Raw genomic sequence first — 18,910 nt, 5'->3', positions numbered from 1 at the left:
TAGCAGGTTGCTGGCTCGGAGAGCCTCTCTTCACCAATCCAGAATGCTGGGGAAAATAGGGAGGTATTCCTTTGTGCTTTGCAGGGTACGAGAGTTACAAGGAGAAAGCATGCCTGTGCCGTCTCGCTCTCAAATTGCTTTCCATGCCGGTCTGCTGCCCTTTTAACCACAGTTATACATGGGAATGTTGTTTGGAGGGGAAGGCCTCAATGGAGTAGGAGTGGACTCACTCCTTCGGTGAGTCAGCGTCTAGGTCTTGCCTTTGGCCGCCAAAGCTTTCGACATCTGGGAATAATCTTTGGCCGTCGATCTCTTCATCTTCCAAGAAGATTTCCTGTTCTTCTTGCAGCTCTTATGCGGCCGGCGGGTTCAACTCTGCCCCCTTCGTCTTTTCCTGGCTCAGTTTTCCAGTGGTCTTCAAAGGGATTCAAAATCTAGTAATGAATGCTTTGAAGTCTTTTTTCTTTTGAAAAATCACAGCAATCTCCGATTCAAGATGTCTTTTGCTCCTTTCAACTTGGATTGTCGTCATTTATCAGAGTCTGCAGCCTCTTCTTTGGAGCTGGAGCTTCAATGTACATTAGTTCCTTCGCACGCTTCTACTCATCTTTTGATGTTGAGCCCTTCTCGAGGAGGTGGGGGGAGCTGGAGGGGAGGAGGAGGGAGTCCCCACTAGTATTACTCTGCCGGGACCCCTGCGGCTCTTTGTGTTTCAACTAGCTGTTGGTTGACTACTTTCAGTGAGGACATGGTGTTGTGGGAATTAAGAGTCTGACAATTTTAGGTCAGCTTCCCCCCCCCCCCCCCCCCCCATTTCTTCCCAGTTACCATCCAGTTACCTCAGAGTCAGGCCCTTCAGCTTGTGCTGTTCTATACTCACATTGTACTCTTCTTTACTCAACAGCCCGAGCTCTTTTAAGAATGGGCTTCCCTTTTTCCGTGTCTGCATGTTGGAGTAGTGTGCTTATTTCTGCTAGTCTCTAGTTCTCAACGTCTGAGGGAGGAACTTGGTGCAGGCTGTGCAGCCTTTGGCAATATGGTCCCTGGGTAAGCAAAGGTTACATACCTGGTGATTGTCCTTTTGGGCAAGCGTGTGGTAAAACGAGTGTTCTCCAAATCCTGCCCCCTTTCCGTGCATTCTATGTCCACGTGGTTGCTCTCCCACATGGTGCACCTGCTTTGCGGTGATAGCCAGTTCTTCAGTGGTTTTCAGTTTGTCCCCACAGAGGTCCTTAATTTTGTATATTTTCCCGCTTTCTCTTCGATAATTTGTCGAGTCTTGGTCTTCTTTCTCGCCATCCGTGGATCTTTAGCTGATGCTTCCAGACAGCAGCAGAAAAAAGAATCTAAAGATGGAGACAATGCACAAGGGCTTCCGGGGCAATCGTCTGACCTAAGAGGAGTCTGGACAGATAACCAAATGGGCACATAAGGCGCACAGCAAAAAAATAAATAAAAGAAAACTAACATTAAGATTCCGGATACAACCACTAGATGGCGGAAAATGCACAACATGTGAATCCAAAAAGGGATTAATTCTGCAAAAATTAGTTTCACTCCAACTCCTTAGTGTAATATTTCAGGGCCCTAGGCACGAATGCAGACAATGATGACACAGACACCATTAGTTAGGGTGTAGAACTGGCCCAGAGCATATGCGCCACACCCCTTTTATTGGCAGGGTCACATGTCCTGTGATGCCTGTGCTGGATGGGGTGTAAACCATCCCTCGGGGAGTGGCCAGTGTTAAAATAACTAGAACAGTGACCATCAGGTCACTACATTCCTCCCAAACGTTATTCAAACTAGAAACAATAAAGTCCAACCTCTGGGAGAGAATAAAACAAAATAAACTTCCGCCGAGTCTCTTCAGCTGCCTGCAAAGCAAGACGAAGCTACAACAGCAGCTAGGACCACCAGTTCTATTTGGTACAGTTCAGTGATGCCCAGCTGGTTCGGTCCTCTTTGGACTCTGGAAGTTACCAAGGTCTTTCTAGGCATCGCTCTTTGTGACAGAGTGGGTGGAGTGAAGGTGGATCAGATGGATGTTACGTTTTTCACCAATCAGGCCTGATTGTAGTGGCAGATCTACACAGCCAGCATTGCTTCTCTCTACATGGTGGAGTAGTTGCAAAACATTCGTCTCACCAGGATGCCCCTCTTGCAGGTTTTCCCCTCTCATGTGATGTCCTGGAGGCCCTCTGCACCAGGCTTCCACTGGGTGTACTTCAGGGTCGCTCCAATACCCGGGAGGGGGGGGGGGGGGGGGGGGGGGTCTGTCGGTCTCTCGGAATACCACCTTTAAGTCCATAGCTCCATCTGAAAAGGGTAGTTGTTTACTCCTGCCACTTAGCACAAGAGCTTAGTCTTCCTGGGACCTGCAGAAGGGTGGCTGTAGACTCATCTCTTATGGTGGGACCCGCTCACAACGGCATCCCTGAGGTCTTTGCCCCTGGCTCGCCACAGTCTGGTGTGGCATGGTCAGATCCTCTTCTTCAGGACATCCGATCAGACTCCCCGCCCAGTCTCCCGTGTGACGACCCTCCCCAACCAAAGGTGAAGGTGAAGGTCATGCATGGTCCAGCTTGCCCACCTCTGCAATCGCCAGGTGTTCCGAAGACTCATAGATAGGCAGTTTCTCCAAGTGCCACCAATGTTCTCCAAGTACTGTGTTCCGTGACAGATGTTCTTGCACTCATCACCTTTGCCTTCTGATGTGAGAGTTTGTCAGCTCACACACGCCTCTCCTGTCTTCTTGAAATTTCTTTGCGGTGGCGTCATGCCCCACAATTTCCTCCTTATTCTTTCACTGCACAAAGGGGTCTAGTCCCTTCTTCTTGCTAGTCTTCACTGAACAGGCCTCTCCATGTGACGTGCACTACACACAGGTCTACCCCTAGGACAATGCATTCTCTTCTCTCGGTGAACAGATCTGTCATCGCAACCTTCTTCCTTTCATTACCTCTGACTTCAGGTCAATCCTGTCAGACCTATCCTCTGTCCTACTCATGGACGTCTCCTCAGGTCACCACTTCTCTGACCATCTCAGGTCATCTTCCCTCTCAGGCTCCAGCCAGACAATCATCCTCGCTGCGCATATCTTCGGCACGCTTCCGATTGTACGCCCTTCATTTTGGTGCCTTGCGCACCTGGTTCTTCCTCCTGCAGTGCCATCCTTGCTTCTCTGGACGCACTTGCTGCGCATAGTTTTCAGTCTTCCACTGACAGGTGCTTGTTCTGCTGGGGGAATGTTGCTCACCCCCTTCTTTCCCTTGCAGTGGCATGCTTCTGCCACTGGGCACACATGCAGAGAGCACCTTCTTCCATTCTTCTGGGACTTGCTGCTTTGGGCTGGTGTCCTAAACCACCCTTGTTCTTCTAATGGCACTCCTTCCAGTGTTCCTGATGCTGCAGTGACCACCTGTGGCCACCAGACATCACTGCACTCTCCGTCTCAGGCCCTCACAGGCTGTCCTCAAGGTTCCCTTCTTGCCGGTGTCCTCCACACTTTAAATGGGGTCGAAGCCACCGTTCCTGTGACGCAATCCCCTTCTCTCACGAAGGCACCGTGATGTGCACAGTCCTTGGTGTACACAGTATCTCTGTAGAGGTACAGCTTTGCTCCAGCTGCTTCTAGAGTAGGGCACTGTTGGCTAATCCCCGCCTCCTCCTTCGTTAATTATGCCTCAGCAGCTTTCCCCGTGCTGCGAGCCCTTTCACTGTGCACTCATTGATCTTTCGTTTTATTGGGGGATTTGTGTGTTGGTGCAGTTCCCAAAACAGCCACTAGATGGCAGTGCTGCTTCGCCCTATGTTACACAGTCCCTGCAGCTGCCCAACACTGTGGGCCTCGTACTCACCCCACCCATAGACAGGGCACCTTCTCCAATGGCCGCTGCCTTGATTCACTTTGTGGGGCACTCACACGCTGCAGGACTCCCTCCCCTTCACCCCAAGTTTTTATTTTTAGGTCTTGCCTGAGCCTGCGCATGCGCTTCTCTGGCGAGACATTTAGTGAGTGGGTTTAAAAAGCCGACCACAGCTTTTTGTGTGCACTAGAGCATGCGGTTACGTGCACAGTAACGCGCATTCCTCGATCAGGCGCCATCTGGCTTTCCTCTCGCTTGCTCTCCCAAGTGCATGCTTCAATGCTCCTCCCCTTTCCCCCCACAGAGCGCGTCTCGCGTCCGCACGTCTTGCTTGCTTTGATTTAAGCTTCATTACTTCACACGCAGCCAATGCTTGTTATTACATCCTGTCTCCCACCCACTTAGCACCATCCACTTGCTGCTCTGTTTCCTGTCTACCCTCGTTCTCTGCCTCGACGTCACCACCTCTATTTGCTGCATCTCTCACCATCACCAATTCCTCTTTGGATGGACTTCGCTCTTCAGTGCCACCTCCAATATCCCCTCCGCCTTCACTCTGCCCTGCTCCCTTTCTTCCTTGCTCCCTACATCTCCCCACCCCTTCCCTCTGTTCGGGGCTTTTACTTGTCGCCCAATAAATCCATCGGAGTCCTTTCAGTTAACTCCCTCCTTTCTCCCCAGACAGAAGCCAGGATGTTACCCCCCCCTAGTGTCCACCTTCGCTGATGGCCGGGCCCCACCCCTCCGCCATTAATGAGATCAGTTCCACTGAGCAGGCCTTTCAGGGGGCTGCACAGAGCCTGAAGGGGCTCCTGCCGAGCGGCCCTTTTTCCTGACCCATTCACATGAGAAAAGTGTCGCTTGGAGCCTAGTCTCTGTGATATTTAATTGAATAGTTTGTTTACATACAGTATAATTTAAATATATTGCATTTTCTTCACCTTCTCCTACCATGACTAGTTTCAGTCTTGAACAAGCTATCAATAGATCAGTTACATAAATGGGTAGCCATCTAATTAAGTATATAAAAAGGTATATTATAGGGAAGCCCAGAAAGGTACTCTACCAGGAGCTACAATGTTTAATAGCTCAGCAACTTACACAGACTTAGTAATGGGGCCCACAGAACACAGGCACAGCATCAGTCAGCGCAACAGCAGCATCACTCAACTAGGCGCCACCGCAGCAGCATCACTCGGCGCCACCACAGCAGCATCACTCGGAAACAGGCAGAAACAAGTTGCCAGCATTGCAAGAACAAAAGAAAACTGAGGAAATGTTTTATTGTAAATACTTTTTTTAATATGGTCGTTCAGTTGTACAGAATGCCTTCTTGGTCATATATAAGGTAACAAAAATTCTCCTGACACTTTATTAAAACTTTTCAGCAAGCTGCACAGCAGCCACACTTCTCTACAGCACAGCTTAAAGACATTGACAAGTCAATAGCTCTGGCTAAACACTTATAATGCCCCAAAGGCGAGACCTATTGGCTATGCCAATTCTGGTTTCTTTATTGTCCCAACTGAGCTGCTCGCCAAGGATGCACTTCACTCGCCACCTCCCAGGCGGGTGTCTCGCAGCAGCTCCTTCCTCACAGCAATCTGCCACAACGGAGATATCCGCACCACGGCCGTCTCACTCGTCCTCCATGTCGCACTGAGATGTAGACCATATACTACTGTAGTGGAAGGCTGGGTCCACCGCTGATCGCATATCGCAGCATGAGTAGCACCTGGCCTGGACGTATGTCGATACTTCGCATACCATTACTTTGCACGATTTGAGTGCGATGTTTTTACGTAGCATAAACCATTACTTCGCAAGTCTTAACTGCGCATGCATTTAGAACGCAAATGGTTAGAAATGTGCTTTAAATGCTTTTATTCTGCATTATATTACTACGCATAGCACTATTACGTTTTTTTTGCTGTGATGGTTCATGCTAATTAAAAACATTGCACTAAAATCATGCGAAGGGCTTTAGGGTGGGGGAGTTTCTTAAAATTGCCTATTAACTAAATAATCGTGAATTATAAAAAATATCCTTTTTTTCAAACTCATATTTCATACTTTTCACAATTAATATGTCCTTCACAAAATTATTCGTCCGAAAATAAATCTTTAATAATTTATTCTGTGTACATAAATCGAACATACAATTTATATATCATTATGTATTCCATTGATAACGTCTATAAGTTTTTGAATACAATAGCTTCTCAAAATTGTACCTCCTCCTACTATTTCTACACACTCATTAAACCATAAAATCTCAACACTACCCAAACCCTCTCACACTACACTACCCTAAACCTTAATACACTACCTCCCTACACGACCTTCCCCCTTCCTGGACCCTACACTTCACGCCCCCCTCCCCCGACACTACCCTAATCCCTAAAACACTACCCTCCACTACACAAACACCACTACCCTAAACCCTAATTCACTACCCCCTGCACACCCCTCCCCTTTCCCGCACCCTTCACTCAAAACACTACCCTGCATGCCCCCAACACTACCCTACACCCTAAAACACTACCCTACACAAACACAACACTACCCTAAACAGTCACCCCCTGCACATCCCTCCCCCGACCCACAGTCCGGTCCCTACTCCCAAACACTACCCTTCTCGACCCCAGTCACTACCCTAAACCCAAATTACACTACAAACAACCCTTAAACCTTAAACACAACCCCCTGCACGACCCTAAAAAAATACACTGCCCCACTCAACTCTCTCCCCCCATGGTCCCTCTCTTCACCTTCACTCTTGGATCCACTCTTCTCCTTCAAGCGTCTTAACAGCAGCACGTTGTTGTTTGGAAAAAGCGCCTCCTTTTCCAAACAACGATGTGGATAGTCTGCAAAGTATTTCACTTTGCAGAAGTAACGGTAATTGCGTAGTAACAGCATGCTAAGTAAAAGCATGCATACTAAAAGTTCCTGCGAACTAAAAAATGCGCACTAATCGCAATATGTAGAAATGCCTGCGAAGTAATGTTAGATTACCCCTGGCCTCACTGACTCCAACGCTCGTCTGAATTGCGGGCGGGGGACCACGCCCATAACATCCATATTCAGCCGGGCTAGCCGCCACTTACTCTTCCTGCTGCCCGGTGAGTGTTTTCCTTTCAGGCCACTACGGGAGGCCACATCCAGCATCGGGGGAAGGTGCTACTCTCCATTCGGTCTCCTCGTCCCCTGATCAACGGCTGGGAGCCGCACACTGTCCCTTCTTTGCTCTACCCCTCCGTAGCAGTCTCTCACCTCACGGGCTGCAAAGGGGGCTAGAGCACCAAACGGAGATTCCGGTTTTCCATCTAGTCTTTCTGGTGGTTCCTCTTCTTTCAGGGCTCACCTTCCGCCCGATAGCTGATCGGGCCTACTTCCTTCTCACACCAGGGGATGCAGCGGCAGGCTGGCACCTCGGCAGTCCAGGCCCCATTCGCTCTCACGTTGGGGCCTCCACAGACCTTCGCTATGGCCGCTCGCCTTTGAAACGCCATTCCTTCAGCAGTCGGTTGCCTGCAAACCTTCTGGGACACATGTGCGGGGTGGGTTCCCGATCACCTCATTCACCCCGGGGTTTTCACATGCCCCACAGGCCATGAGGCACGTCCTGTTCCTACTCACAGGGGGTGCCACAGGCAGCACTCTCCACCTACAATCACTAAACAAAATGGCTGCACACGCGGGCAGGTTCCGCTCACCGTCCATGTAATGTTGCAGGGCCCTAGGCCCTCATGTAGACAAAATGATGACCCAAACACCATTTTAGTCAGGGTGTAGAACTGGCCCAGGGCAAGTGCGTCCAAACCCTTTTATTGGCAGTGTCACATGTACTGCTGACGCCTGTGCTGGATGGGTGTGGGATGGGGTGTAAGCCATCTCTCGAGGAGTGGCTGGTATTAGAACAGTGAGCAGGAGGTCACTACATCTAGTAGCGATCTTTATTTAGTGGCAGCAAATATGGCAATTTATGTATTAGGTAACAGACCTTTTTAGCCACACCTTCTCCAGAAATCAGAAAAGTATGACAATGATAGATGGAGGTGTAAACTGGGCTGCAGGGCTTGGCTATGCTTGTGGGTCAAATGTAAGACAGGTCATACATTTTACAATGAACAAAGCACACTATGTAGGACAATAATCAAAACCTTTTTTCACATAGAAAAGGCAGATATTTGGTATAAAGTACTAAGTGCTGTAAATAACAAATGTTACTTTTATCAAACGTAATAAATCTCGATTTGCAAACATTGGTAAGATGGTAGGCTGAGATAGCCTTATGGGGATTCAAACTTGTGACCTGTGGGTTATCACATATCTCGACGGAAAATGTTTAGCTCAGTAAGCCATCTTTCCTGCACTCTAAGACATAGGCCGAACTCTAACAATCAGTTGTAACTTAGTTTTTACACAGCACTTCAATATCGAAGCTCTGGCAGGTGCTGTAAATGACAGATGTTACTACTCCCCAAATTAATGGCACTCAATTTAAGAAGGATGCAAGACTCAGTGGCCTATACCAATTAATCTCAGTCTTCATATTACTGCATGTTTCGTCTGCAAGCGATTACTCACTCATGAGAGTCCTGGCAGCTAAGATGTGGGGGAGCAACAGAGTTGGCAATAATGAATGACAGACAAGATCACTGCGGTGTCAGCAACCTCACATACTTTAGACGTTAGCACTGCTATTCCAAAGACGTGGACTTGCTCACTGCATGGTCAACCGTAGGCAGACTTTTCTCTGCAGGTGGTGTGAAGTGGAATCAATGTATTGTTGCTTCTTCATGAGCCCAGCGGAGTTCAGCTTTTCTGGCCCCAAATTCCACTGGATTCAAAGAGTGGGTTTTGGAATTTGAAAAAGTACCAGCAAGCAAACTCAGTTGGTGGATGGTGGGAAGTGCATTGAAGCGGTCTGCATTTGGTTTTTAGAAGGGATGGTTATTCCTTTCATGTGGTAAAGGGATGAGGCAGTGAGAGTAGATTATGGTGGTACCGGAGGTAGGTATTAGATGTGTGTATGGGCAGGTGTAGCTAGCTAGGTTTAACCTTCATGACAGAATTACCTGCAAGTTATTAATCCTAGTCATCCCCTTTAAATAACATATGATAAAACAAAAACGTTAGTTACAAGTAGATGTACAAAGTTATGAAGACCCGCAGCTATAGGTTTTTGTTTACTGCACTAACAGCCATAGTATTGGTTTATGTACCCATATGTAATTTAAGTTATGAGACAGTGACTGGAAAGGTGGTACAATTTAAGGTGGTCTTAGATAGTAGATTGCAGACAGTGGGCCGAGTCCAGACAAACAAATTCCTTCTGAAGGTTGGGGATTTTATAATAATCTTAAATGCAGGTCAGGGCTTCCCCAACACTATAATCCCTCTCGACCCCTTTAATTGTGATAGTGAATCTTGGAACAGGTGTCTACACCTTTCACATCCTTACAGCACCATGAAAGTGAGGAGTTTCACCACTGAATTAAACGTTTCTACAGAGAGTTTATTGAAACTGGACCAGTTATATATATATGACACAAATCGCATCTATTTTCTCAAATAAACGTCCTTCTCCACCTACATACAGTGCGGACAGGGATGGATGCAAGGGATTGAAACCATTACAACATGAAGCCTGTAGGGTAACTGAGTATTATTACATGGCCATCCACTAACATACTAGCAGGTTTGAAGGGGTCACAACTCCTTTAAACAGAACGCCGTCAAGTTATTGAAACATAACCCAAAGCCCCAAGCAGTCAATGTGGTGGGTTGTTGTTGCACTCAGCTGCACTGTGTATTGTGTACACGGAGAGCACCAAACCTCTGCTGGGAAACCTCAACAGTTCATGGGTGGAATGGTTTGAACCAAGGAATTGAAGGTTGTTTGCAGAGGGCCGCTGATGGGGCTAGGAGTCTCCAATAAGCCAAATTCTTATCATGGTCGGCAAACTCCTTCCCAAACAGGACAGACACAGATAGAAAGACAGACCTTTGCCCCTTACTGGTTTAGTAAGCATCTATAGTTAGCCAGTGCCACAAAGTGGGTTTTAGGTGCAGCTTGTTCTTTACCTTACTGACCACAATCCTAGTAGCCTCAGTCCAGACTCAGAATAGTCCCAGCCTGATTGTCAAAACTGCTACCAATACTACTCCATTTTAGATTAGCCGGCATGAATTCTATCCCCGTCCTCAGCCTTCACTACTCCCCCCCACCCCCTCTCCCCCCCTCTCAAGTCGTCAGGGCAGCACTAAACAGCAAGTCATACTACTTCCCATGTAGCAACACACAATTAGTAGCCACTTCTGCTACCTACCCATAGAAAGGTGAAATCATGACCCAGGCATCACATTGTACTTTTCTCATGGTCAAACTCTTAAAGCAACATAAATTCCAAACCTACCATGTCTTACAAATGCAGATACAATAGATGTATTCAACTACCACAATTTAATTGACCTTGAACTAGGAGTGTTAGTCATTGTTGTGAATGACCCTTTTTGCAGGGTTATCCCAAAACGTTTTGATTCTTCCTCCTTTGTTTCTCCTGACCTGTGGTTGGTGGCTTCAGGTCTCTAGCACTGATCAGCAGTGGCAAAGTGCATATGCTCTCTGTGTAAATTCTTATTGTGATTGGTTCTCCCTGATTGGCATATTTGTTTTACCAGTAGGTCCCTAGTGCACTTTACTGAGTGTGCCAGGGTTGGCAACTCAAATGCCACTAATGGACTAGCAGCACGGATTGCGCCACCCACATGAGTAGCGCTGAAAAGATCTCAGGCCTACCACTGCAGTGCCTGTGCGCAGTTTGTTAATTGCCATGTTGACCTGGCCAGCGTACCCAGTTGCCAGGCCTTACCTTTCCCCTTCCCTACACATAGGACACTCCTATGGTAGGCACAAGGTACCCCCCTGGGCAGGTTGCAGTGTATGTGAAAGGTAGGACATGTACTAGTGTGAGTAACATGTCCTGATAGTGAAAGACTGCCAATTTCGTTTCTCTATTGAAAGGCTCTCTTGCCCATAGGACAGAATAGGGAATGCGGAGTAACATTTTACCAACATATCTTCGCATAGAAGTAAGATAGAAACTTGAAGTCTGGTATCACTGAACTCAGAATTTAATAACACATCTTTTAGGAAGAATGGTTTTTTAAATTCTGTGTTTGAAAATCATACTTTTAGAAAGTGGCTATTTTCTTGTTCAACCTTTGTGTGCCTCTACTGGTTTGTGGATGGACTGCCTGGTTTGAGAGTGACAGGGGCTGGGGTGGCTTCTGGAGTCTGGGTGAGTCAGCGCTAGGCTGAATAGGCCAATCTGCATTTTGAGTAATGGGAGGAGTACCTGTGCCTTCCACAATGCTGGCTCCACCTTCTGCGGTGTGTCTGAAGACCCTGGCCCACACTGACAAAGGAAGAAGTTGTGCACTGGTAGAGTGCATCCAGAACTGGTTTGGACTGGGTCCAAGACCCCTAACACAGAGACCAAATACTTGGGGTATAAAAATTAGATCTGAAATCCCTGTAAGTTAGACTAGTTTGTGATCAAGAGGAACCTGTTGCCAAAGAGGTTAGCTGAAGAGACTGAGAAGTACTGCCCTTGCTGTGCGTCTGGGGTTGGCCTGCAGTTTGCGGTTTCCACTGAGGAGAGGACAAAGGGACTTTGCTGTGTCCCCCCGTTTACTGTGAGTGTTGGAACAAATACTTTACACATTGCCTTTGCGATAAACCTGTCTGCTCGTGCCAAGCTACCAAGGGGGTTATCTAAAGTGTGTATCCCCCGTACCCTGACTGGAAGCAAGGGTCCCTATTTGGTCAAAAGGTACCTACCTCTGCCAACTAGAGACCCCCATTTCTAACAGTCATGAATTTCAAGGACTCATCACTTTATTCCAAAAAATGTAAATTGTATTTCTTTTCCATATTCTGTAACTTCAGTTAATCTGTATTTTTAGCTCACTAAAGGAACAGATGAATGCACATACAAATGAACTCACCACAATCCGGACATCTTTCAAATCCCCAATGCCAAGATTAACTTTTTTCCTTTCATTGACAGGGATTCGGATATTGACTAGATAATACTTGTGAGCTACACTTCCAAGTTCTATAAGTGGTAGAACATCACATTCATATTGACGACCTTCATTCTCGGGAGTCTACAAATGGAACAAAAATGGAGAGAAAATAATCTTTATGTTAATTATTGCAATTGGCACAAAGCAACATGCAGAAAAAGTATCTCCTTTATGTGTTATGTTTGCTGCATCTTGTTCTAATAATCAATTCAATCTCCTACTTGGACCTTCAGCTCCATTCTAGAGAGCTGAAATCCAACCAATCCCCCCCTTCTCATTTTGCCAACTTTTCTGCTATTGATCGTCAGCATAATTACTGTAACAGACAACTCCCCTCGTTAGCTTTAACTATGCCCAAGGTGCCCCGTAGTACACTTTGTTGCATTCATAATGTTATTTACTCATACTTGATTTTAGTTAATACATTATTATCTCAGTAGTTTGGTTCCTACAACATTGATGTAGGGTCCAATTAACAACGCTTGTGTTGTAACTTGCTCCTATTGTATTCCTTGCTTACTCCTGCTTTCCAGCGCAGGAATTCAGAAGTATGCAAGGAGTACTGCACAAGTAAGTCATACATAGTCAGAGCAAACTCTTTGTGAATCAGACACACAGCAAGTAGATTGCAGGTATAATTTAGAAATGGTATTGATGGTTACAAACCATTATTACCACCTAACTTACTGCCTGCTCTCCACCTCTGAAGAATACCGCCAAATAGGTTGGTTCCTTAGGTATTTTACATCTTAAGAAATTACATCGGCTATAGGAAGTCACCAAGGTCCTGAAACCACTGGACCAATCTTCCAACCTAAAGCAGTAAGAGAAATGCTACCCAATTACTTCTAGGAAGTCGATATCAGAGCCTTGAACAGGTGCCACAGAAATTTAAGAATAGGCTTTTCTGGACATGAGGCACTGTCAATTTTAGTGGGGTGGGAGGGGGGATATTGCATAAGCATCCACAAAGACCAACTAAAATAATAGGGACAACCCTGGAGGAAGCTGCCGGTTTGTTCCAATCAACATTTAGAGAGCTGCTACATTAACCTTCATTAATCAATACAGACTGCAAGTAATAGCATAGCAGCCCACCACGGTTGTGATACATTCTAATGCAAGCATCTGGCGTTTATTTATTTTAACAGATTTTATTTGTCAAATAAAGATATTGCAGAGCACTGCCATCCAGCAACTCATGCAAAGAAGATGGATACAGAAATGACTGACACTTTCTGGAGCAAAATAGGACAGATTGAGAGCAATACAGTTGCAATAGTACCCAAAGAAATAAAGAGAAACAAACCCCCTAAACCCCCTCCCCCAATTGCACCCACGCCAACCCAAAAGCAGAGGAAACCTTCCCAGCTGGCCAGATACTGTACCCCCACATCCACCAAGCAATATTGCATATCCCCTATACCGGGAGGGACGCCAAGTCTATGGGCCTGGCTACTGAAACGGGTTCCAACTCCAGGCCTCGATACTCGGCCCATCGCCGCCAAATTTTATAATGCTTAAGCCGGCACCCCTAGCCACAAAGATAGGGATTTCTAGCCCAATACAAAAGTCCATTATAGTTTTCCAAATGGATTCAGAGGGCGCCCTCTAGGCCTTCCACGCTTTAGCAATATCCCGCTTAGCCAAGGTGAACCCCAGTAGCATAAGATGGCGCTTGTATATGTTCCCTCCTATGTCGTCCATCACATACAGCAGGACCAGCTTTGGGGAGTTTGGGAGGTCCCATCCCAGCACCTCAGAGAGGCACAACAAAACTCCCCACCAAAATCGTGCTAGGGCAGTGCAGTGCCAGATAGTATGCAGTAGATTGCCCTCCTCGTGCTGACATCGGAGACACACCGGGGAGGCCACCAATCCCGCCCGCCAGAGCCAGACCCTCGTAAAATAGACCCGATGGAGATATTTAAACTGGATAAGGCGAAGGCTCACTGCTATGGATGCTCCCCGTGGGGAGGCCAGGGCCTCCACCCAGTCCTCTTCCTCCAGCGGGCCTATGTCCTTCTCCCAGACCTCTTTAAGTCTCTGTAGTGTGGGGGAGCAATGCGTGACCAAGGACTGGTAGATCTTTGAGATGTTGCGGTCGTGGAGGTCCCCCGTAAATATCTTAGCCTCTATGGGACTAAACTCAGCCAAGGACCCCAACCCCTCGATATATGGGGTGATAGCATGTCGGAACTGTAGGTATCTGAAAAATTGGGTTTTAGGCATTTGAAAGTCTTTTTGGAAATCCTGAAAGGACTTCAGAACCGAGCCCCGCATGACATCCCCAAGAGTAGAAATGCCGATATGGTCCCAGCCTCGTAAACCTGACAATGTAGCCAGTTGCGGCAGTCGCCCATTGTGTCAAAGGGAGTCTCCAGAGTTAGCCTGTTCCACCACCCGGTCCTCCGCAGCGCCTGTCACCAGATTTGAAAGACAAGTTTTGTAGCCGGGGGCAAGGAGCTGCATAACGATGCAGAATAAAGTATAGTATGTAGGGTGTGGTCCCCCATACAACATCTCTGGACCGCGTAGGCTGGATCCGCCCTATCCACATACCAAAACTCGTTGAGGACTAATAGATGGGAGGCCATATAATAGGACAGGATATCAGAGGTTGCCAAACCCCCACAATACGTGGACCGAAAGCACGTCCGCAGGGTCACTCTCGCCATTCCACCCATCCACAGTAACTGACCCTGGGCTGCATTAATCCGTCGGAACCATCCGGGAGAGATCAGATATGGATGGTTTTGCAATTGGTAAAGGAGGCGGGGAAATGACACCATCTCAAACATCTGGCTTTTAAATAGGATTTTTCACTGAGTAAATTTAATAAATCCCTCGTGTAACACATTTTCACTGTGAGGATTGGTTTCTCCTTGATGCCACAAGGTTTGATAACTTCTTGTAATGAATAGGATAAAAAAAAAACAAAAAAAAAAAAAAGACTGGGTGAGGTTACAGGCCAGGGGTACTTATTGGAAATCCACCTTACACCAGGAATGCTTTTCATTGTTCAGTGGAGGGTAACAACTTGCTGATGCACAGAAAGTGTGGTAGCTTCTCCCTAGAGGGGAGGGCAGGAAGAGATGGAATAAAATATTTACTGCACAGTCTTCTTATCTAGGCGTACCACAAAAGTAAGGCAGAGGACAAGTAACAGAAATAGAATGAGGATTGCTGGTTAGTAATCTCATCGTAACATTTACCACCATTTAGGCGAATATAAACAAAATTTTGATTTTACAAAATTTGATAATTTGGTACAGGAGAAATTAATGGCAGGATACTACAGCTAGATTCAATAAATCACCAAAATTTATGCCATGTCTGATTTGTGTGTGAAGTAGCGTAACTTTTATGTACTATTCATCACTAGACGGATTATGAATGTGTTTATTGAGAAACAACTTAAATTATTCGGAGATCAAATTACAATAATAAATCAGAAAAGTGATCCCTCGCTGAAACTGTAACCAATAAGGCTAGGGTCAGACACCTTGCTACCAAGTTCTGAAAGAGTTAAATGTTTCCAGCAATAAGAAGCCAGGTAAATGTGCTGAACTACACTGCAGGGATGGCATCTCCGCCATCATCCTCAATCTAGACATCTCTGAAGAACAAGGATGGAGGTGGTGAAAATCTTGCATTAAACTCAGCTGTTGGTAATTAGTATGGTCCACTTTTTAGTCCATGTTTTTGCTCACTGGGTCACGGTCTGCCTGGTTGACCCTTCGTAAAGTGTAACTACTGTCATGCAAAGGCACAGGGAGACAAAAACGACCCAAAACTGGCTTGGGGACTAATTTGCATACATTTGCTCCGAATTTGTAGCGGGTTGAAAGAAGATACAGGTGTGGCCCTGACCGAGTACTAGTAACGGAAAATGTTTCAAGTATTCCATGCATTACCTTTCTGTAGATCGCCTTATCAGCTATGACATTGTATGAGCAAGCTCACATAAGCACGGTGTGAACTTTTGTCAGTCAAAAACTCAGCATACTGTTAAAATTCACATTCACATGGACACTGCTCTAGACAGACCACAGACAGCATGCAAAGTGCGTCTATGGCTAGAACCCTCGCTTACGAGTTAAATGTCCATGTTTTATTCCATTAAATGAATAAACTAACGTATATTTGGCCACACCTCACCCATGTCAGAACAACATGTTAGATATAAGCGGTTGCATGCGTAATTGCTACTCCACTATGGCCGCACTAAAATCTAAACTCCATCCCATTACATTGCTGAATGTAACACTTAGTTTAAACCTGCCAGAGAAAGTCATTTCAAAGTGAGAACTCACATGAAGACATGCCTCACACCACGCGCCTAAGCGTGCTGAACTCTGGGCTAGGTCAGAAAGGAATTAAATATTATTTGCTTATCGTTTATCAAACTGCTTTCCCTCTCCCTTCTTCACAGCTTTTCTATAGCCCTCATCAGGTGCATCTTAACGATTTTTAAGGCCTTGGGCAAGTTACATTTTATGATCCCTCTTAAATCACCTCACCCGCCCAGGTTAGCAACAACTTACAATTTTTAACCCATCTTCAGTTTTTTCAAGTGCACAGGTTGCCAAATAATATTGAATTATCCAACAAACTTTCAGAAATGGAGGCAGGCAAAACAAGTCGAAAGCTCAAGCTGTTAAGCCACCATTATCCAACTAGTGCAAAGGAAAGCACCGACAAATATATATTTTTTCAATTTGCTTTAGCTTTTATTTCGTCCTACAACAATACTGTAATATAGTATTTATGGTCTAACCAGCCTGTTACTTCCATTGTGGGAAAGACAAGTAAGGGAGACTTAATTGAGGTGTAGTGGACTAGGGGAAAATATTAAAAATAGGACATGTGCACGTAATGCTTGAAAATGTAGCTATAATTGCCAGACATTCTTATTCACAAATACTCCCCCTTTCACAACTGGCATTCACACTGCAACAGTGAACAATCCATGCACGGATCCAAGGCTTTTTACGATTCCAACAGATGAAATCTGATACCTTTCTTCTAATTTTTCTTCCCTTGCACAGTCACTACTCTTTTTGTGTTTCCTCTGACTTGACGGGGACCTTTAGCTCGGATGTATATTAAGAATTGGGAGCGGTAAGAGTCAGAAAAAGGGCTTAGAAGTAAAAAATATAGAAATGTGCAGTAGAGCACAATAGGTATAAGGTAAAGAACAAGGTGAACTAGGGAGGCAAATAAAGAGAAAAGGTTGAGCTACCCACAAAAGGTACAGAGGGGTAAAAATAAAAAAAATAAGTTAGGTCGAGAAAGAAAGGTATAGTGAGATGTAAAGTTTTAGAATGAGGTAGCAAGAGCTAGTGCAAAGGGAGGGTGAAGCCTAGGCGGGGGGAGATAAATGATAAAGAGGAGAGAGGTAGAAATGCAAAGAAAAAGAACTAGAGAGATGTAATGGTGAGAAAGAGGAGAAGGATGAGAAGTAAATGTATAAGGACAGGTAAGGTAAAGATAATGCAGCAAGAAAGGTCCGTCCAGGGTAGAAAGATGATGTAGAAAGAGGTAAAGATGGAGGCAGCGAGGAAAAAGTACAGATGAATGAAGAGGGGACAGTAGTAGAACAAGCATTGGCATAGCCAATAGGTCTCGCCTTTGGGACCTTATAAGTGTTTAGTTATCCAGCAGAATATCCTTGGTGCAACAACATCAAGTGTTGCATGGCTAAACACTTATAAGGTCTCAAAGGCGAGACCTATTGGCTATGCCAATGCTGGTTTTTTTTCTGATCACGTAATAGAGATTGCTCCGTTTCTTATATACATTTTTGCACCATGGCAACACATGGAACATACTGAATTTGCTCATGTTTGCGTGTAGAAATATCTTGGTGTCCGCTTTCACTTGCTGAAGGTGGAAGCCAAATTGGGAACAAAATCAGTTTCCTCTTTTCTTTCTTTTACAAAAGCAAATATTGCAACGTCAGTTTGCTTTTTTGAGATATTTTAATCAAGCATCATGCTTTTTGTCCGGTAAAGTGTTGCAAACGTAAAATCTTTAATAAGTAAAAATCGAGCAGTTTGTACAGTATCTTTGCAGTGTTTTTCCCTGGTGAGGAATTTAAGAATCACGGACTGCAACAGAATATGTATGCTCTATTTTCTGTTACCCAAATAGCCCACATTTGCAACAGAGCATTTGTTGCAGTTTTACTTCAATGTAAATTTTTCTGAGTTCACAAACTGCGTGAAGGCAACACGAGTCCGGTGACTTGCAGCTGAACAGGATCACAGATGCTAACTGGGGACCAGTGTGTCACTGGGAGTAAATAACTTAGTCTACCAAGCCTAGTCTAGTCTAGCCACTGTGTGTTCAAATATGCACATGGGACAGGAAAGCCATAGAGGGCTGGGGAACTTAATTTCAAATGGCATCACTCTACCCAGTTAACTGAAAAAAACAAAAATGTCTAAGAGATGCTGTAGTGTGATCTCACTGACACTTTACTCCTACCAGCACTTGTAGATGAAAGAAGGACACCCGAGGACGCACCAGGGGGCTGCAGTCAATGTTTGCTAGATTGCCACACTAGGAATTTTAGCAAGTTTAAACCTAGATCTCAGAGAGCAAGAACCGGTCATTTGAAAAACTGACTGAACTATGGACTGTATGTACAACACTGTAAAACCGTAAAATGAGCCTATGCATACGTTCATTGTTTGAGGCTAAGCATTTTTTCCGAACTTCGTGTACTGATACTTTCTGCATAGCCCACAGAACGTTTAGCAACATTATATAGTTGTACATTTGTGGTTCTTCATTACTTTGAAATGGTTTACATTTTTGTTCGACTGGTTTGTGACAGCATTGTATAGCTATTCCATTGCTAGCGGCACAGCACCCAGGATAATGTGCGCTATGGCTAAACACTTATAAAAGGTCCCAAAAGCGAGACCTATTGG

At 45.5% G+C, this 18,910-nt stretch overlaps 1 protein-coding gene across 3 annotated transcripts in view; it reads right to left on the bottom strand.

Annotated features, from left to right (window-relative positions):
* The window catches only part of WLS (Wnt ligand secretion mediator), a 271,286-nt gene that overhangs the window by 124,853 nt on the left and 127,523 nt on the right, over nt 1–18,910 (bottom strand). For all 3 annotated transcript variants that reach the window (XR_014960654.1, XM_085602300.1, XM_085602302.1), the window contains one exon: nt 11,889–12,050. Coding sequence is in view for 2 of the 3 variants with exons in the window: in XM_085602300.1 (XP_085458426.1) it covers nt 11,889–12,050 (162 nt within the window). In the remaining variant the exon portion in view is untranslated. The remainder of the gene's footprint in view (nt 1–11,888; nt 12,051–18,910) is intronic.

This window comes from Triturus cristatus, chromosome 4_2 (genome assembly GCF_964204655.1).
Source record: "Triturus cristatus chromosome 4_2, aTriCri1.1, whole genome shotgun sequence".
NCBI classification, from domain to species: domain Eukaryota; kingdom Metazoa; phylum Chordata; class Amphibia; order Caudata; family Salamandridae; genus Triturus; species Triturus cristatus.
This window is presented reverse-complemented; position numbering and strand designations above follow the sequence as displayed.